A 21,468-nucleotide genomic window follows, 5' to 3' on the forward strand; every position below is an offset into this window, starting at 1 on the left:
TAGCAAATATGTCAAATGTGCTTCTATTCCATGCAAAAACTACTTCAATATCAGTCAACAATTTTATAGCAGTTTCAACTCTCCCTCATCCTCCAGCAAGTTTTCCCTCACACCATGACAGAACATGATATGCTTCTAACCTTAAATCTTGATCATTGAGACTAACAAGACCATTGTTCAGTAATACACTTATCTAAATAAAGTACACTTTTCTCCTTAATCTTTGCTTACTTATACATGCTGTTACTACTTATATCAAGGGCTGTTATTACTTTTATCAAAATAAGCAACTACAGTACCTGGCATGTCCCATGTGAGAAGCATCATATACCGTTGGACCACAACAATACCATGTCACCTTTTTTCCATTCTGCGGCTGAAATATTTCCTTAATTGAAAGGGATGGTACAGTGAGTAGAAAGAATTGAAGACATGCTTTCAGCCAAAAACACCACATTTGGAAAATCAGAACATGAAAAACACGAATTATATTTTTTTGTTTTTAAAAAACAAACCTTATTCCACTCATAGTTTTACTGTAAGAAAAGATCATCACTAGCACTTAAAAGAGAACATAAGCCGCCACACTCTGTTATCTGCACTCTTATCTATCCAGATACTGGATTACTAAAATTTGGATTAGGTAGGCCATTGTTCAAGCTGCGTTCACAAGGGAAGATCGGGCTTTCTTTTGCATTGAAAAAGGCTATACAGTATTGCCATTTCATATATTCTTGGATATAACATACGGTGTGACATTATTATTCCTAATATTTCCTCTCTTCCCCCAAGAACCTTCAGCCAAGGCCACAGGAGGTTTTACCACTCTGTATTACAATAATATAATTTGCAAGATTTTTTTTACACAAGCGACATCTAAAGAAAGAAACTGTGATTTTTATTTTGTTCACACTGCCTATGCTTACGTGTTTTACAGTTGAACCACTGGCTATTTTGCATGATTACTTGCTATTGCATGTTACATATTAAGCAATACACACATGCATACACACACTTGTATATTTATTGTGTATATTGTAGCACTTGCCTCACCAAACACACTTGACCGAGGCATTTCTTTCACCTGCTTGTCAGAATACCTCAAAATAAGCCCCAGAAACCTGTGTACTAATAAGGAAGACTCTTAAGAAGCAAACATTTGATGACTTCTCTGTTTGCATTTTTAAGAAGATCCTCACTTTTCTTTCATTTAGTCACCTTATTGCGAGTCAGGCTGTTGTAGAGGCAGAGTCTAGAATGTTTTGTCCCTTCAGGGGGAGTCCAGGGTGGCTGCATACGCTTGCCTTTACCTAGAGAAAAAACAATTTAAATAGAACTGAAAATATAAACAGTTTTACAGTATAACATTTCCACCTTATCACATCATTAAGTTAGTTCAAAAGAAAAATATATATATGAATTATACAAAACAGCTCCAATCTTAGTAATCCAAACTACTTTTGTTAGAGGTAAAGCCACTAAAAGATTTCAATCACTTATTTTCCACCCTCTGCCTTGACACGCCTATTACCTTTGATTCAAGTAACAGTAAAGAAAAGGGTGTAAAAGTGAGAACATGCAATCAAAGCATTAACAAGAGCTTTGAAACTTAATAAAACATTAATAAAGTGCTATAGCAGTCCTGGGCTTTCTGCAATGCTGCTGACATCTATACTGTGATGGCATATAGATATCATACAAAGAATTTGCAAAAAAAAAAATCTCCAGAGACCAGACTTAATCTCTAGAACCAATATTGACAGAGTTTGTGTACTTAGCGTGAGAGGGAGAGAAGACCAAAAGGTTTAGAAAGAGCCTCAGCTTTTAATCATAGGTGGTTGCTATGTACACAAGGCATTTCTGAGCGCTCTCATTTACCACAAATATGTTCCAATTCATCGGCAGGTTAAATTTTGCCATTAAGGAGAACAGATAAAAATCTGGGTAATCAGTGATAATATTCAGAGGAGATGGGAAGAACTGTAATTGCTGTTCTTTGGGGAATTTCAACATTTTGAAAACTGCCTTTTATCTACATAGGAATAGAAGTTTGATACTTTTTAACTTAGTAGAAATTCTTAAACAATGTTACACATACACAAATAGTGTAACACAAATTACAAAGCAAAAGTAAAGTGTTGTCAAAACAGAAAGTTTATATTTCATCGCTACATTTAAAAGTATTCTTTGCAACTTTTTCTTTTTTCCTTTGGTATTTTTCTGCATGAACATCATTGTGATAATTGTGTTCAGAAAAAATCCGATTTCAAAAAATCAGTGTCCACAGAACTAAAAGGGTTTATTTTAATTCATCACAACCATCATTTTAGATGGCAGGACAGTAAGCCAAAGCACCACACTTCAAAACACTGAAGACACACTCAACATGAAACACACTGTATGTGGGTGGGTGTTGGACACTTTTCAGTTTATTTTTGGGAAGGTGGCATATCCATTTTGTGCTGCTGCTCTCAGCTCTTCTACTCTGCTGCATGAACAGTTTAGGAACGTGCAGGCTTATTCTTGCATTTGTTTTCTTTTCAATTTTTAACACAATTGTTAAACGTGTTTTCAAAGAAAGTATGGGCATGTCATCTGTCAAAGAGTTGCAGTTTGGTATGCACAGGGCTGCTTGCAGCTGTAATGATGTTAAACTAATCCTCACATTAACCTGGAATGGAAGCAAAACAGGAAATTGAAAGATACACCAAAGGTACCAGGCTAATACATATAGTACTGCCTTCAGGAATTCTCATGGTAGGCATTTTAACCGCAATTAAAATATTATACAAACTATTTGTTTTGACAACAAAATTGCCTTTCTGATCCTGTGTTTCAGGATGCTATTCATTAACTCTGTTTCCCTAATATCCTCATATGAAAATTTTGTCAGAAAACCTACAAGTAACATACATTTCCATGGTATAAAAAAAAAAAAAAAAAAAAAAAAAACTCTTCCTCATCATCCTTTTTTGAGTAACTGCCTAAAAAAAAAAAAAAAAAAAAAAGTAGAAAAGGAGTTCATTTAATCTGCACGCTACGGATCCACAGAAATGTGTGTTTATTCTAAATAGTTTACAGTATGTTACTGACCAGAACAGTTCAAGTGCAGTAGAAGTCTATCCATAAATCAGACCAAGGTATGGATTTGTTTACTCTTTGATTTACAAAGATTATTCTGGTATGCTTAATTGTGGCTAATGTTTCCCTCAGGGAAGGAAGCCTATGTGGGTTAGTCTAATAAAAGATAAGTCACTAAAGCTTTTTTTGCCTTACAACCACACTAAACACAAGGAAAAAAAAAAAACAAGCTCACAACAACAACAACAAAAAAAGGATAACTGACCCCTAAAGGTCCCAGTTTGTGATTTAAGTGTCATACAGATATATAGGTATGGATATATGCATGTTTTATATATCCACATGGATACCAAGGGCAAAGTAAAGGCATGCTGTTTAGTCTGCTCAAAGGCATCCCTGCCCGCAGTAGTCTTCCCATGGCTGAACTGAGGTTCATTTGCTCTAACCCACCTCTGGGGCTCTCAGATACATCCAAAAAAATACTGCTAATATATCCAAGGCTTTAGAAGCATGGTGGATCCATGCATTATTTCATCCTGAACATTGCAGAACACCATTTCAGGACTTTGGATAAATATGCACAGATCAGAAAATCAGAAAGCTAATCAGACAGCTCTTAAGAAAGAGAGACTTAACATTGCAGATTTTGTGGACAGGAAAAACTGAAGTCTTTTCTCTGGTTGCCCCACCCTGATCCATGACAAACATTCTGCAGACAAACCATAGTTAGTGGTGTTAAATCTGCTACCAGAGCCAGCAGTACAGCTGAGATCCCTTCCCTACTGGAAGGAAATCAATAACCAGCACAAACACATGCAGTCACACACAAAATCTACTCTCAGCAGTCTGATTTTAACTGCTGGTCTGCTAGGAACTGAGAACGCATATGATGACACTTTGTAAGAAGATGGCATTGGAGAAATATTAGTCAACTGTCAGCCAAAATGACAAACACATTATGCATTCATTTACAGATATTGCAAGCACTATACAACAGCTCTGTGTTATTATTATTAATTATTTCATGACTCCGTGAGGATGGGTCTGACTAAAAAGTAATGAAGCTAGGCTAGCTCACTGGAAAACATGGCAGGAGTGATGCAGCTCCCAAAAATGCCAGTACCCATGCTTACCCAATGACCTAGATCAACCGGTTAGTATTTCCTGAAATCATCAGCAATCCCTAAATTACCAAGGTTAAAAAAAAAAGAAACCCAAACATTCAAGTCTTAAGAACCCCCCAAAAATCATTTTTAATAAAATAACCTTAAGAAGCAGCATGCAGTTTACTTTTTAATGAATTTGAACATTATACAAGAACTATTTAGTTACTCCCACAGGTAAAAAAAAAAAAAAAAAAAAAAGTGGATTGAGAAAATCCTGATATTTTAGGCAACAAAGCAAAACCCACGTACCCAGTTACTATTCAGTAGCTAGCTTTTTAAAGAAAACACAAACAATTAAATTCTGTATATTGAAGAATTTTAAAATCAGATGTGGAAACAGCTGTAACATTCAAATAGTTCAGGATCGGAGTATTACACAGAAACAGTATGCAAGAAGAATTTAATAAGCTTGAATACAAGTGGATCGTCAAATTGTAAAGTGTGCAAGAGTATGAAAGGGAACTTTTAGGACTGCTCAGCAACAAAAATCAATACAATGTCAGCTAGTCTATAGCCTGGCCACCAATTTCATATTACTCACTTGTTTGAAGTTTACAAGGGTCATTTTTTTCACTGCTGCCATCATAGATTGCTTCTATGTGTCTGTACCACCGGACAACATGGAAATACTGGTCCACAGGTGGCCCCGAAAACTTTCTGAATACCTCCACATCTGCATGTGAAAATGTGAACCCCTGGATATAACTACGAGTGCTCAGGTACTCGTTCAAAGCCTTCACCCTGGCTTCCTCTTCACTAATGCTCAGAATAAAACTGTAGCTGGAAGCTGTAAAGACAGAGGCACAGGACATTTGGTCAGCATTAAAAGAAGGAGATTCCATGACCAAAATATATCCTTACATTATACATCACCCCCTCCAAATTAGCTCTGGCAACTGACAAGAAATTTGAGGAAAATATTTTAATACAAGACACTGAACAACTAGATATTTCCTATTAATAGGATTATGTTTACACCATGGTAAGTTTTTTGGAGAAGTCTTTACAAAAGTAGTAAGGACAAAAGCACAGGCCCTTTTCATGAACAAATATTAGCTACTTGAAAATGGAGAAAACTCTCCATGCACAACAAATTTTACTGGTCTCTTTTCCATGCTGCTAAAACACTCATGCAGCAAATATTTACATATAATTAATTTTATATGTTGCAGATAGGCTGTGGATACTTCTACTGAGCTGAGCACATCCTGAAGTCTTTACAGGACTGGTACGAACATGCGAGCTCCCAGTGCCACACCAAGTTACTTCCACTTGCTCCAACAACTGCGAACACTTACGCTGTTGCTGTATAACCCCACATTTCTCCTAGACCACCCTCTCTCCTCAGAGGCATGAGTAACACTCAGAGAATACAATGAAGGAAAGGAACAGACAAAATTTTAGAACAGGCTTCTCCCTCACAGTATTTTAACGCCATGATTTCTTTGGTACACAGGCAATGCAGGTTTAATTGCACCTCTTCTTTGCAAATGCAGGAACGTCTTCCTATGGAGGAAGCAGCCGAAGGGTTCTGGTAGGGATGCTCACAGTAATAGCACGTCTTGTGCAAGTCAGTGGGTACAAGGCCTAACAGTGGTGTTTCCCTACGGTGATTCAACATCTGTAACTCCGTTGATGTTCAAAGCAAAGCAAACATTAAACCAATGTCCTGCTTGGGTAGTCAGCCAAGAGAGTAATTTAAGACATAGTCAAGGACATAGTGCAATAACGTGAGAGAGTGGCAGTATCAAAACACCTGTCCCTGCTCCCAAAACCCATAAGGAACCACTGCTACAAGTGCTGCTTCTTGCATTGGTAAACACTTTTTTCTGCATACCGAAGGACTGGAGGTGCTCTTAGAAAGGGAAGGTTGAACAGGGACAGGGGAAGAGATGGTTATATAAATCATCAATATCATCACTTAGGACTTTATGAGCAGCCCATTTCCCGTATGGAAATCAATTGAAACAACCAAGAAAAATTAAACAGCTGCTCTCAAGGAGAACAGGAACTCAGATAACAGGGAAACGGCACCTAGATAGCAAGTACATTTGTGTTTGACTCTTGAGCATTACTAAGTTAAGTGGCATATCACTTTAGAGGTCAGCAGAACTAATAAATGAACAGTGATAGGAAAAAAAATAAAATCAAAGGTCACAAAAGATATTTAAGATTCATACACAAATGCCAAATCAGATTTATGTAAGTTCTCGATCCTTCTTAAGGGCTATCCATGCAATTGTTCATTAAAAATAAGGAATAAGGAGTAAATAATGGTTCACGGCTAGACCTTACGGGCTAGTCTTACCCAGCTGAACAGGATTCAGCTTTGGCTCACATAGTTAATTTTACTATAAACTGTTCAGTTTCCTAAATATTTACTGATGTTTATCATCACAGGACTTCACATGTTTATACACATAAAATAGTTTGAAATTGTTATGTTCATTAACTACAGAAACCTAAGACATACGTGAATTTTGCATCCATGAATCATGAGGGAAAAGCCTCCACCTCCCACCCCCAAATACTGAAGGAATAATCCGTGCAGAAATGAAACTGTATCTCAAAGAAAAGATCTTTAAAGATCAGTTGCAAGGAAAGCAACCCTCCACTGGCAAAGTATTATTAGGGTTATTATGACCATTAATCATACTCCAGGCTGCTAATGGGAAGCAACTCAGTGTATCTGAAACAATGTAAGTGCTTTCCAACCACATCTATAAACCGATCTAAAAGAGAAGTTGTACAAACTAACACACAAATAAAAGAAAGATGGCAGAACCTATACATGCTACATTTAGTGAGGAGAGGTAGCAAATACTGCCTGTAATCGCTAGTACCAGTTCAGCCCTGATAAGCAGAGCAGACAGAATTACTTTGAACACTTCTGGCGTATGCATTAATACCTGAAATTATACAGTTTGACGTTATGTCTCGGTGTAAGAGCAGCAGACTTTAAAGTGCAACAGATCAAAGAAACCAGTTAGCCCAGGGGACCTCATAGGAGGATGTCTTTTTGTTGAGACGGATCACTGACTCAAATTCATCCCGAACGCCCCGCCTGTGATTACACACCGGGCAAGAGCCACACAGCACGAGCACAGCTGGGCAGATGTTGGAGGGTTTCTCAGGGCACTGCAGCAGCTGGGCCACAACAGTCTCGAGCTCCCAGCAAGCTTTCTGCACAAATATGAGTTCCCCACACTGGTTTCACAGGCTCCACTGAGCTCCAAACTTCCTTTTCTAAACTGATAGCTGCTTTTCAAACCATGACAACTAGCGTACAGCTAGCAGGGTTGTACTCAACTACACTCCAGTCAGATTGAGAAATACAAGCACATCTCTGTGTTGGAATAAGTGCTGAGTGATCAGTGCCAATACGAGCATCCCATTTCAATATATAGAGAACAAAATCATTCCCACTGCTGGCATTCATGTGAGTAGCTCCGACTTGGATTGAACTAACAGAACAAAAACTCTTCTCCTGAACCATAGGGAAAAAAGAATGAATACAGCAGCACTGTATTTGGAAGGCAACAAACCACAGGGAGGTAGTGTCACTTCTTTATGTGAAAGAACTCAGTCAAAATTATGTTTATATAGAAGTCTGTTCCAGCTTCATTGATATCACTACTAAAAACAGGAGTAGAAAATCCACAGCTTTTTTTCCTGTGATTTACATCCTGCACGCTCAATTCCTGCCCATGAGTCTCGCAGTACCTTTAATTCGTAACACACTCCCACTGAAGAAATTTCCTGGTGTCTCTTAAGTGCTTCATCCCCTCTCCCCATACACTTCAGTATCTCCAGCCTCTCTTATATTTCCAACCCACCTTTGTTCAGTCTGCCAACTATATTCAAAGAGGCATCCCACTGTTGAATTTAATACCAACTGATGGATTCAAAAGCTACTGAGAGAGAAGGGTTAGTGAACCATATAGGACCAAGTCTCCTAGCCCGCCTGCTTTAGGAAACTAGGCTAAAAATCAGCCTCTCTCTTGAATCATCCTTTTTTCTTTCCTCCTGAAATAAAAATTACAGTTGCTGCTACTCAACAGCATTAGGAAGTGTCTTCCTGACAGCAAAAAAGCAGGAGTACTACAAAGCTGTTGCATAACGCTGGTTGTTAACTAACGTGAATGGAATGATCCAAAGACACCAAGACATCACTCAAGGGCAGCCCCATTCAGAAAACAAGCACCAAGCATGAGTCTTGGAGAGGGAGCAAAATAACCATCAAAAATCCCAAGAATGAATATTACTAATGTGACACTCTCCCAGCATTAAAATGTTGTTTCCAAAAAATTCCACTGCAGACATTAATACAGTTCTCATACAGTAATTACCGGTGCACAGTTTGGACAATATAATTTGTCACACATTCTTCCTTCCATATACAGAATGCTTTGTTGACTGCTGGAGGACACTAGGAACTTGTCTGGAAGACTGCAGCAACATGCAGACTCAAAGGCATAAGATTGTTTCTGCATTTTATTTGTAAATAAAACAGCTTTCAAAGTTGACAATGCGAAAGCTACACAGTATCAAATTTGATGGAAACTGTTCTCTTTTATTAACCCGAAAATGAAAAAGAAAACACGTTCTTCCAAAGAGCTATGTTCCTTGAAGGAGTTGACAGCAGAGTAAATACAAAAAAAGCCATAAAGCAGGCAGTAAACTAGATTAAATAAAAACAGGGAGTTACTTTGCTTCAGGGAAAAATTAGTCTCCCTGGGCATCCCTGAACCTGCTAACCTTGTCAGTCATACTTAGAAGTCAACTGAAATGCTCCAGGATTTCTGCAGACACATTCTCTAATGAAGACCCTTAAGCTTTTCTGAATATTTATTTTCCAACCGGGCTTTTGCAAAACAAAATTATTAATAAGAGATAACTGTAACGTGTCAGTATTACTGTGGTCTTAAACTGGGGAATAGATTATGGCTTGAAACTGGAGAGAAAGAAGAGGACTTTTCAAGACTCACACAGTGGGATCAAGAGGCTTTTAGGAGAACTAGGATTTTTAAGACGGGAGTAGCCTTCCACAGAAGAGCTTCTCAGTCCTGTTCACTTTAGCCCCCCTAGTTGTACTTTCATTTCTCCCAAACTGAAACCAAATGCAATAGTTGCAATCCAATGGCTACTCGCCCATTAAGTTTAACTGAAACATTTCTTGAAGTACTCCTGAAATGAGCCTTTGGTGTCCTCCCACTACTGCCCCTTAAACAAAACACTGATGATACATCTGAGGAAGACAGTCCTTTGAAAAATACAAGTATTTTTGGACTCCCTTGCACAGGAACATTACCTGCGATAAGCACAGAGAAAAAGGGGACGAAATCTTTGAGTCTCCAGATCCTTAACAGGAATGACAGAAATGTCTAAACCCTTACACACCATAATGGTATTTCACACTTGTACGACTGGTACGCCAAGTTCCCATTTGCTACAGTAGTGCCAAAAATTACAGGACTACCCCAGCCCTCCTTCCATATGGAAGGCAGCGCAACCCGTCATTAAAACACGGCCACAAAAAAAAAAAAAAAATATCTGGAAAAAGCCAAAGTTCAGAGCCGAGTTCAGGGGAGAACAGGCAGAGATAAGGAGAACAGTGGGTGAATAGGGCAGGTGCCGGGGAGCCCCAGTGCCTGCCGGCAGCAGGCGCCCCCCGCCTCAGGGAGCCCGCGCTGAGGGGCAGCCCCGCGTCCCCCTCCCCGCCGCCATTTCGCGCCCCGCCGCCCCCCGCCATTTTGCGCCCCAGAGCGCCACCGCCCCAGGGCAAACGCCCCCCCCCCCCACCAGCCCGGCGCGTGACGTCACGGCGCCCACCTGACACCCTGACAGCGGCCGGCCGTGACATCACCCCGCCGTCAGGGCGCCGTGACAGCCCCGCCAGGCGCTTCCCCACGCCTCACCAGGCCCCCACGCTCCGGCCCCGCGCCTTACCCGGCTCAGCCGCGGCCGCTGCCATCCCGCCGCCTCCTCCTCCTCCTCTCGCTGCCGAGCTGATGCAACAGCGTGCCCGGAAGCGGCGCCCCGCCCCGCCCCGCCCGCTCTCTACGTTACTTCCGACCGCCTCCCCGCCGTCACCGCGGTAACGGCAGCCGCCGCCTCGCGCCGTGTCGTCGCCTCACCTCGCCCGCCGCCATTTTAGCCCCTGAGGCAGCGCCTCAGCGCCCGCTGCCCCCGAGCCAGCCGCAGTTTTTTGCTTTTACAGACTTTTTATTTAAGAAACAGAACGCTTCTTCGCATACCGCGTGCTCTCACCACAAACAAAACGCGATTAATTCGTAAACAAAAACGCGGTTCTGTCAAAAACAGCAGGCGCTTTAGTCTCGCAAAGAGCGCCCAGGTCCATACAGCACACGGAGGAAGGGTCCTTCTTCACAGCCTCACGAAGGAAATGTAAACTGAAGCTTCTTGCTCCCAATTTGCCGTCCAACGCTTGAGTTTCATACAGTACAACTCAAAAAGCACTTTAGTCAAAGTTGCAAACGGAGCCTGCGGCACGATTAAGCATCGACTTAATTGCTTCTGACTCCCTGGAGGATGGTGAGGGCATCACATCCACACTGCCACTTCTGTGAGCAGTTTTTGTCATCCTTAATTATAGGAAGTTTGTAGACATATATGTATACAGGAGCATTTCTTAAGTTAATTGAAAATGTTAATCTGTAGCTACTATTTTACTTACAATGTTATTACTTGTTAAAGTGTTCATTACATTATCGTAAGCCTTGGTATCTAGATACCTTAACTCATCCAGTAACTTTATAATAGATTGTTTCTCTCCCAGTGTGTTTCTCCAGATGAGAAGCATCTGGTAAGATTGTTCTTCTGTGTCATTAGGCCAGTCATAAATAATTTTATCAATATCATTTTCTTTCAGGTGAGTTCTCATAAGACGCCTCCATTTTTTCACTGGTACTTCTTTTATGAAAGCCCAAAAGCAATCTCTCAGTTCTGGGGAGAGGAAAAAAAAAAAAAAAAAAAAAAAAACAACACAAAAAACACACACACAAAAAAAAGTTTAGGTTCTAAAATACAGATTTTTTTTTTTCCACAGTTAATATACACATTTTCCAATTACTTTTTAGCAAGAATACATGTGCAGACCAAACAGTAGCAGCAAGGCTAGGTTTGGGACTTAAGAAGCAGAAGGACAAATAGGTTCCCTATTTATCTTAAGAAGCTAAAGATACCACTCTACACATCTCAGAAGTAGTCTCTTCAGATGAAATACCATTCAGTAAAGGTGGTTTTGGGGACTGCATTTTATTACTGCTTACTCTTAATAAGGCTACTCAACAGTAGCCTTTAACCACCTCACTCAGCTAACAGTACAGTTTTGCCACAGCAAGACCAGCATTAGCAAAGCCCATCACTTGGGCATTTCAGCACGTCAGCATACTAGTTACTGGTACACATACGTGGCTTTGATGCAGTCTTTCATTTAGCAGAGATTTGACAGAAAGACTTCCTGTTCTGACCTACACCTCAGTCATTAAGGCAGTATCCCACTGCTGCACCACAGACTTGTTTAAAACATGCAAACAAATTCTGTACCCTGCTTATTCTTAAAAGCATGACTGCATTACACTGCCAGAAAAGACATACTTTAAAGTAGATCAATCCATCATCACAGTGATTGAAACTTTTCTTAAATGCAGTAATAATCCTGTTTCAGTGTATTTTACAATTAACTGAAAGCCTTCTATCTTTAAGCAATGGTTGCAAATCACTCTATTGCTTATGTAGACTAAAGTCAACAAGAAAAAAAAATCAAGGTACTGACCATTTATAGGATGCTTACCTTTTTGAGAGAGATCTTTAACAGTTATTTGATATTTTTGTTCTCGTACCTGTAATACAAAGTCGGACCATTACTTCTAGTGTGCCAGAACACTTGATTCACTTAAAAGTTATTCCTGAGCTATTTGATAGTTTACTTTCATAATACACATGCCAATAACGGGGCAGGTCAGATTTCACAGTACAGCTGAGAACAGCTGTGCTAACTTGTAAGCGAAGCAACAAAACAATGTATTTGGTGCTATTGCTAAAGAATGGCTTCTGGGTCAATACTGAATGGGAAGATGAGAGAGGCACAGCACATTAAATGATGGACTGAAGTCTGCTTTCCCAAGATATCACTCTCCATGTGTGATATCTTGAGATATCTATAATATCTTTAAGACAAAAGGTTCCTATTTCTTATCATCCCGCCATCTATTACTCAGGGAATAGTTAAGAAATCAACTCAAATTACACATATTAGAGAACATACTATGAGATTTTTTTTCCCCCAACTTACCATAGGATTTGCTGGCATCCTAGCACTCAATCCTTTAGATTGTGCATTCTGGTAAAAGGTAGGATTCGGCCCAGTTTTTGCAGATAATGAAGTGTCTGAAGTGATCTTCTTCCACCAATCTTGTATGGAACACCTCAAACTCTGCAGGATTGTGCCCCTCCCAGAAGGTGCAACGCTATTTTCCTCTGGTGATTGGCATGTTACATTCAAATTAACACTAGCTTGTTCCTGGTCCTCTGGACTCCTAACAGAGTTTTCACCATCTGGGTTGTCTGCATTATTTTCAGTTGTCACTTCTGATAAAAATAGGCTTTCAGCACTACCCTCAGATGTCTGTAAAGAAAAAGAAAATTATTTAGGAGATATTTCATAGGTAGGTCTTCAAGAACAGTTTAGGTGAAGGAAATGGAATACTTGAAATCACCAGACGTCAAAGAAGTAATAGAGCTGCTGATTTGTCAAAGTGAAAAACATGTAGAAGCCACAGCTTCCAAATGGTTTCAAAGCCTAAACCTTCATCTTGCTGGCTGTTCTGCTCCCACCAGGCTATGCGGTAAGGCTCACAGGCTACCCCCACAACAAACAGAATTTTTTTCCTCAAGGTTTCCACTGGCATGCATTAGTGCGTGCAACATCTCTGGGTCTGGAAGTACATACTACTCCTAAGGCAGGAAGGAATTAAGATGCTGTGGTACACCCAAGCCAAGCTGACCTAGCAGCCTGCTAACAGTGACCTCAAGCCCGTTGTTGTGTAAAGGCTAATGCTCTCAGAGCTTTTGCTGAGCTGATAGAGTGGTATCAGTTCCATGTAAAAGTATGAACTTGTTTGTTTTTTTTTGCTGAATTACTTTTCCTCAAATTCACACAATCAACTTTGTTCAAAGTGAGTATCGGAGTACACTACATAGCTTTAGGGAGGGAAGCATCATTTCCAGTGTATCAATACATTAAATAAGCCTATGCCATCAAGTTCACCTCAGGCTGATGGTAACCCACAAAGAACGGTGCAAGGATGAAGCAAACCTGGATATATCTAGTACATCAGTTTATGTTAAAAGTGGAAAGTTTTAGGCAGCTTTTTTTTATTATTATTTATTTTACAAGTAGAAAGTAAGGGCAAGTATTGACTGTTTCTCCAGCGTGACTTGAATTTAAGGTGCAGTTCCTGCATAAGCCCATGTGATTTCTGTTTGCACAAGGTCAACGACCCATATGTGACATCACCACATCACCAGCATGGGTAGGCAGGGATATGACACACAGTTGTACACCATTTTCCTTGAATTCACTTTGAGGGTGCAAACAGGTTAAACAAGCTGCTTCGATTTGTACAGGACAGTTCTTAAATAGGTAACCTAGTGACTGAAGGTTTACAGCATGGCTAATTTAACTGATCAACTTTGGAAGGAAATAACATAGGAGCAATATATTTTACAGCAGTGTGGAAATAACGTAGGAGCAATATATATTTTTTACAGCAGTGTAAGTTCACTGGTACTTCTTTGGAAGGACAGCATGCTGGTGCCAAAGTAACTGGTCTCAGGAACATATCAGAATGCAACTCTCCAAATAAACTTTGTTACAGTAGCACAAGTACACAGGTATTACAACTTAAGTTCATGATAGTAGTATTTTGTGATAGTATTATTATTTCAGAGCTAAATGTCACCATGCACCATTTGTGATTATGTTTTTCTACTACAGTTTATTCAAAATGTAGTGTCCACCTATTCCTATGCTACACCACTCTGACTAGGTTTTCTATCATGTTCCTTCATCAGCTTCTATGAATATATGAAACACTGTGAATCTGGCCAGGATGTGGGAAAAGAGACAACCCAACAAAACCCAATGGGCGATTCAGATATTTGAGCCACTTATGGACCTTAAAAAGAGAGAAAAGTTTAAGGTAAAGTTTAACTGATTTTTCAGCACCTTTCCTTCAGTTGTCAAATATGTGAGTTAAAATACATTTTATTGCTTGAACTATTTTACTGGTAAATTAGACAAGCTCATGCACAGAGTACTACTTGCTTTGGGTGAGGAACAAGGAAAGTAGCAGGGGAAGGATGTGCTACATGTGCTATGAGAAGACTTTGGGTCCTTAAAGATCTCTTATCTTCAAAAGATATTTTAGAACTTGATGGTATGCATGATTAACTACACCAGTCAGAAGATCAAGTTCATTTCTGCCTTGCTGAGCAGTTAAGACTATAAATTCTAAATAGAAAAGCTAAATACAGGAGTACTTAACTGGTCTAGCTTCCTCTTGCTAAATACAAGACTAGCAATAATAGTTCAGTTGGAATGGGCCTACAAAGATCATGGAAATCCAACTGCCTGACAGCTTCAGGGGTGACCCAAAAAGCTGGAGCATATTAAGGATGTTGTTGACCATGTGTAACCGCAAGATTCTGAAGTAGTCTTTGACCACAAGAGGACAGGGTAAAACTAGCTTTAACAGTGGAACATGTGTCAGCCTTAGCATAGTAAACACTTTTCAGGATATACTTCTGAACTAGCGTTCTCTGAGCCCCTTGACTTATGGGACAGCCTGTGATCAAGACATTGGACTACAAGGTCCTGGTCTGTAGCTTGAGATATCAGTTTAAAGGCAGGACACTCCACTTTGTCTGCTGGATCAAGAGAAGTCATCTTAAGGATTAGTATTGTAGCTTTCCTTGCATTTTGTATGAAGCATCACACATGAAATTGATAGCTGTCATTCCCTGGGGATTATAAGCCTGAAGCAGCAGAGAACTAGTTGAATCAAGGCACCACTTGGCAAAAGTTTGCAGTGAAAGCTGGTGCTTCATCTCAGTTTTTCCACTTTCAAAACATTCTGGCCACAGGCTCTGTAATGTTTTCAATACAAGTACTGGAGAGGCCAACTCCATTGGATGCATACAAGTAAGGACTGCATGAGGCCCTATGTGAATCAGGTCTTGTTACATTTTAGGAACACACCCTATCAGACATCTACAGCAAGACAAGAATTAAAAGCTGTTTAACAGCTTAGCTGCACAAAGGTTTCAGATAAAACAGTGTATCCATTATATACTTACCAGGCTTTTTTCTACTTTGTCAGGTGAAGTGGCTGAAAAATAAGATTAACATTAGGAGACTTACTAGGAACTGCTGCAAATTAAATTTCATACAAGACTTACACACAGAACTTCTTTACACAAATCAAAAGGTCTACTACAAGCCATTTAGTTCCTTGAAATGTCCAAATGTACCCTAGCTTCCACCTACAGTGGAAACACTGTGCCATCACACAGTGAAACTGTGAAATATAGACATGAAGATGCAGTTTGGATTTTAAGCCCCTCTTTCAAAAGAAAGGATTCCCAATTCCTGCACCTCCCCAACCTATGCTTCTTAGCATTCTCATGGGCTATTGCAATACAAAATGAGGCATAAAATTTGACTGCAATACATGCAGTAAGTCATGATTTGAACAAAGTTTACCTTTGAAATTCAGAAGTGCTTCCAATATCATCTAACTTAATTAGTTGCAAAAACAGTTTAGTATGCAGTAATGGAAAAAAGTATTTATCAGCAGAAGATATCCATCCTCACTAAAAAAAACCAGCCACAACTATGTGCATTCATATAGGGCTAACCAACCTAACATTCACATTAAGAGGCTGAAATGATGCAAGGGCAGTGATATATTGAAAAAATACTCTACAGCCAAATACAATGAGTGAAAAATTAATTATCTAATTAGTTGATACTTCTTGTACCACACATCTAAGCTCATGCACAGGGTTTTCCTTGCTCTTTGCCAATACAATGCAATTAGGTGTGTGGAGGTTCCTTTTAAAGGGCCCTATGCTAGTCTTTGAGGCCAGAGCTGTTCAGTTAAAGCTTGTTCATTTTATTTACTGAACAAAACTGGATTCTATCTTACTCAAGTTACTTAATTGAATCACAGGCTAAACAAGTGGGAGCTTATCTATTAAACAGATCCTCTATAAAGTAACACCAAAACAATAGTCTTAGTGCATGCTCTGCCTACATCTAGAAAGTTTATGGGTAGTAATCAAGCAAAGTTACCTTTATCACGTCTCAGCTTTTTAAATATAAACACCACCACCAGAACAGCAACCACTGAAATAATTGCAAAAATCCAAATAAGAGAAGTGTTCCCTGCAATGGAAAAGGAATAGAATCAGTGCCTGAAATACTGAAGCAGTCCCCACATGACATTGTGAAGTACAATTCTTCCCTGCCACCCTATAGAACAACCTAAACTCCACACTAGTATAAGGACCCAGCTAGCCTGTCCTAGAAAAGACACTGGGACTACCAACCAACCTGATTCCAAGTACTGGTTTGCATTGCACATTATCGCAGTAGCAGTGGGGGATTCTGTACAGAGCTGCAAAGCAAGCTCTACAAGGCTTTCAAGAGAAATATTTAAGTGGAAAAGGTATGCGAAGGATAGCTGGTTGATGTGCTATAGTGTTGGTAGGGCCTATTCCTTCCTTCTCTAGTCAGCAGAAGAGGGAAGTCACACTACACACAGCTTCTCAGACATGCTGAACAATGAGATGTTTGTGCTAGTCCTAACTTTTAACAGTGAGGATGTTGCAACTCTGAAAACTCTGGCAATACATATAGCTTTTCACAAAGGTAAATGCTCTTTTGCTTGAGGTGAAGTTTAAGATGGTTTTGTCTCCCCCAGCCCCTTTGAGAACTTGTCTCTATGTTGGTCTGGGAATTACTTAATACAGAATCTCCTAAGTATGGTACAGAAGAAGTTCAAGCCACTGTTTTTACAGACCGTTTGTGTTATTAGCCAGAATTCACACACCCAACAGACCAAGCCATGTGGTATTTATGTTCCAGACCTTGATCAGGTAAGCCACATCCTAGGTCCATCGTAGCATTGCAATTCTGCACTATTTCCTTCCCTTCTGGACACCTGAAGTGGATGGCAAAACAGTTGTATCAACATTTCTAGAGTGATATACTAAACCTGTTCATGTTCAGGCAGAGCTTAGAGACACAAACAGAACATGCATGAACAGATTTGTTAGAAATGCACCTTTTAAATAACCCAATACCTCATAAGATTAAGTAGAAGCAGAACAGCTTATATATGTTAGCCTTTAAGTGGAGCAAAAAAACCAAACACCAACAACACATGCAGTGGATGCATTATTCGTGCATAATGAGTTTTCCTCAACAAGTGGTTCTACCTCCTGAAGTTCTGCAGTGGCTGCTACAATGCTTATTCAATTGTGCATGTGGGGAAATACTAATCTGAAGACACAAAGCATGTAAGCACACAGGCATAAGCAACAAGCACAGTGGAACCAAAAATCTATATCATCTGGGTCTCAGCCTCATGTATTTTGACATTTAGAATTTAAATATATGAATAATGCTATTTGGCTTTGAGGGAATTATACAGTCGAAGTGATGTGGTAGGTATTAAGAGCTGTGGCCCAATGTGTGTTAAGTTCACTAGAATGAAAGGAGTTGTTTATGTTCATTATTGAACTTACGTTTTACTGCATCTTTGACATATTTCACAGCCCTCAGCAGGGCAGAAATATCCTTGTTTGCATTGGCATTCAGTGTCATGTGTAGGAGTACAGGCTCTCAAGGTTATTTGGTCTAAAAATAAGAGTTAAAAATTAGTATAGAAGTTATAGCTCTATACAACTGTGCTTAAGTTATACCCTGGCCATAAAGGCAACATTTTTTCCCCAGCTTTGTTATTCTCAGTAAACAGAATTGCAAAAAAAAGAGCATCAGGCTTTCTGCATTAAATTCAGGGCACAAGGGTTAAGGTTTCAATGAAACTGTGGTACCGTCTCTGCACTGTCTGCACAGCAAGCATTCATCCAAGCCATTTGCATGAGCAGTATAGTCTTCCCCTTTGGTGCAAGAGACACAGCTTCCTTTCGAGTGTGGAGTAGTGCAGTGCTGGGAAACATAGGTACCTGTGGAAGAGAAGAACCGGCAGCAGCACTCTCAAGGTATTCTGTAGCATACAAGTTACCACAACAAGATGTTACAAAAACGAAACTATTTTGGTCAAAGTCCAACCCTTCCTTGCAAGGAAGCAGTATGTCACACGGGAACTTGTGTGACACAGCATGGCCAGGAGGCACACCTGAGCTTGCTGCTCAGACAAGGGACAGTGGCAAAGAAGGCAGACAGGCAGGCCTGCACTGGGACACACCAGGGAGCACACAGGATTCACTGCAGCAGCTCAGTGTCACTTCTTCAGCCAGCACCACACCTCACTGGAAGGGGTGTATGGCAGACATAGAAAGAATTGCTTATACCAAAAAAAAAAAAAAAGAGTAACAAGCAGATCTCTTCTTCATCTGAAGGCTCTTCAAATACAACAGATAGCCTTGTGATACTACCCAAGGGCAGTGCACTTCTTGGCACAAAGAAGAGTTAACTGCATACATTGAACAAGGCAAGTAGAACACAGCAAAGCAAAGTTCCACATACCTAACTCTCCCAGAGGAGATCAGAATTCCCCTGGGCTCACTGACCATCATGAGCCACAAAACATAAAAAGCAACCTGACTTTGAACCCTTCATCCTAAAGAGCAGGCAGAGGTTTTCTGAACAGCTGCCAAGATATCGCTCACAGTCAGTGTATTACGCAAAATGCTCTCACTTAAAATGGAGTCCAGCACCAAGAAGCCATCACAGCATTAACTTGGCTTACAATTCCACCAGCCAGAGTCTAACAACAATAATGAACCACCTCAGATGGGGAGTATGGAGACTGTCTGTCTAAAGTCTTACCTGCTGGGCACAAGACACAGCAGAGACCCTTGTGCCAGTATTCTTCCTCTCCACAGTCCTCTGCTCTGTTTCCAGACATTATCAACAGTGTAACCTACAGCAAAGACAGACAGGTGTTTAAGTGATTCAACCTGCCAGGACAGGATAGCAATCTTGGGGAGATGTTCCTGTAAAGACTTGAAAACATATTCAGGTGTTCATGGGAAGCCACAAAGGAAACCCAAACTAATTTCTGCTAAGTGCCCTGTTCACAGCAGTAATTACAATCACAAAGGATGAGTTAGAGCAGCACCACACGGTTCCAGAGCAGCAGCTGAAACGTTTTAGGAAATTATTGCCCAAGTCCCCCAGCTCCATTTTAACTTCTCTGTTCTTTTCACTAACTCACTACAAGCAAACTCCAGAGGCTAGGGTTTCTGACTGGTGCGAGGGCTTTGTTCCACTCACCCTCGGCCTACCTTAGAAGAACCGAATTCCACCTTTGAGAAAAAAATAAAACGGATACGCCCAAGGAATTTCCACACGTTTCTCACTGGCTCTAATCGTCCTCGGAAGACAAGCGAATGAGTTATCGGCAACAACCTTACCCTAACTACAGACTCAAAAAAAAGAAAGAGAAAAACTTTTTCTTTCTTTTTGAAAGAAATCCTGTACGACTATGGTAGCCCGAAGCACCAAGGAGAGGCGGCCCCGGGCCGTGGTGGCACCCGGGCACAACGCATTTGGGCCCGGAGACGGCAGCAGGAGGGCAGCCGCTCCACTTCTGCCCCGTAATGGGCGAATTTAGAGCTCGCCCGCCCGCAGCTCCGCTCTTCCCACTTTCTCCTCGCGGGACACCCAAAGCCTGCCCGGTAACGGGCCACCCTCCTGGCAAAGCGGGACGGCAGCGCTCTTCAGGCTGGCTGCTGCCCCCAGACCTTCCCCCGACGGAGCGCAGAGCCGCGACCCGGTGCGCGCCCCGGCCCCGTTCGCCTCCCCAGGCTTAGGAGCGCTTTGCGAACTACCCCGCACCCTCGGCGAGCACGAAGTAAAAGCGAGTTCCCAAAGTGATTGCTGGAAGCCAAGGCGGAAAACCGCACGGGGCAGGACGCCCGACTCCCAGAGAAGGAAGATTCTCCCCTCCCCATACACCCCAAAAAGAAAGAGCTGGGGGCCAGGTCTCGCACTCACCAGCAGCAGCCCCACCGCCCTGCGTCCCATCGCGGCACCCAAGCGCTTCCTCCCTGCTCGCCCGGAGCAGGAGGTGGTGCCACCGCCCCCTTTATCCGCCCCGGGGCGTCCCGCCCCCGCTCTGCCCCGCTGCCTGCCACCCTTTTCCTTTGCCGAAGCGCTGATTTGCAAAGGCAAGAGGGCAGCCAGGTAGTACCAGAAGGGAGTGGCCCCACTGCGAGCAAAGTGAGGAAAAGAGGATAGAGCGGTAGTACATATTCTGGTGGCGCGCTTCATGCCGACAGCGAACAAGAGGAAACTTTAGGAAATGGCTCGGCTCCACCCAAAGCTCACGTCTGGCTTCTGAAGGGCTACTTGCTGACCACAAAAAGGGGGGCAGAAGGGGAATTTTCAAAAAAAAAACCGCACAAACTGGCTGCATAACCGGGTTTTCTTATTCCTCCAACGACTTCTAATTTTTTTCAACAGCAGGTATTGCTCCGAGAGAGATAGCAACAGCCATGAGTTTCTTCAATAAAAGTTTTCATCCTCTGCATGCACATAACCGGCACGTAGGAACATTCACCTCCAGATGTTGAAATTGGATTAAAATTAATAGCACAAGGATGCAGAGAATTTTCCTTTTAGGATTATTTTTAATCCCTTGTGGCAGTAAATACTTCTCTTCTGCTGATGCGTAATTAGTTTATATAGGTTAATAGTTTCTTTCATTGAACTGCTCCTCTCTTGGTAACATTTGGTTTATATGACTGCAGTAATAAGTCCTAGTAAAATCCCTGTGGGCACACAGTTTTGTAAAATGGAAAGGATCCAAAGAATTTTAAACATTCACCTAGTGTTATGAATTCTGAGACAATTTAGCTTTATAAGATTTATTTATGGGGTCAATAAAAGGCAAGCAAACAGTGCTGGGTGCACGGGGAGTCTGGGCTCCTCCAACACACACAC

The 21,468-nt window shown here is 41.2% G+C and overlaps 2 protein-coding genes across 4 annotated transcripts in view; both read right to left on the reverse strand.

Annotated features, from left to right (window-relative positions):
- Positions 1 to 10,329, reverse strand: part of CARS1 (cysteinyl-tRNA synthetase 1) — a 34,045-nt gene extending 23,716 nt beyond the window's left edge. Inside the window, exons 1-4 of one of the 3 annotated variants that reach the window (XR_011809621.1) lie at positions 10,197 to 10,329; positions 4,789 to 5,034; positions 1,219 to 1,310; positions 300 to 388 (exon numbers count right to left, since the gene is read on the reverse strand). Coding sequence is in view for 2 of the 3 variants with exons in the window: in XM_027458420.3 (XP_027314221.1) it covers positions 300 to 388; positions 1,219 to 1,310; positions 4,789 to 5,034; positions 10,197 to 10,221 (452 nt within the window). In the remaining variant the exon portion in view is untranslated. The remainder of the gene's footprint in view (positions 1 to 299; positions 389 to 1,218; positions 1,311 to 4,788; positions 5,035 to 10,196) is intronic. The other 2 variants (XM_027458420.3, XM_027458421.3) reach the window with 2 other exon arrangements.
- A 349-nt stretch (positions 10,330 to 10,678) lies between these two features.
- LOC101799861 (tumor necrosis factor receptor superfamily member 10B) lies at positions 10,679 to 20,677 on the reverse strand. Its single transcript, XM_013099809.5, has 10 exons — positions 20,521 to 20,677; positions 19,351 to 19,444; positions 18,393 to 18,524; positions 18,084 to 18,195; positions 17,424 to 17,497; positions 16,627 to 16,719; positions 15,630 to 15,661; positions 12,565 to 12,897; positions 12,064 to 12,112; positions 10,679 to 11,213 (listed from the first exon to the last, which is right to left on the reverse strand). The coding sequence occupies exons 1-10, from the start codon at positions 20,548 to 20,550 to the stop codon at positions 10,918 to 10,920; spliced, it is 1,245 nt and encodes a 414-aa protein (XP_012955263.2). The 5' UTR covers positions 20,551 to 20,677; the 3' UTR covers positions 10,679 to 10,917.
- Between the last annotated feature and the right edge of the window lie 791 nt (positions 20,678 to 21,468).

This window comes from Anas platyrhynchos, chromosome 5 (genome assembly GCF_047663525.1).
Source record: "Anas platyrhynchos isolate ZD024472 breed Pekin duck chromosome 5, IASCAAS_PekinDuck_T2T, whole genome shotgun sequence".
Classification (NCBI taxonomy): Eukaryota; Metazoa; Chordata; class Aves; order Anseriformes; family Anatidae; genus Anas; species Anas platyrhynchos.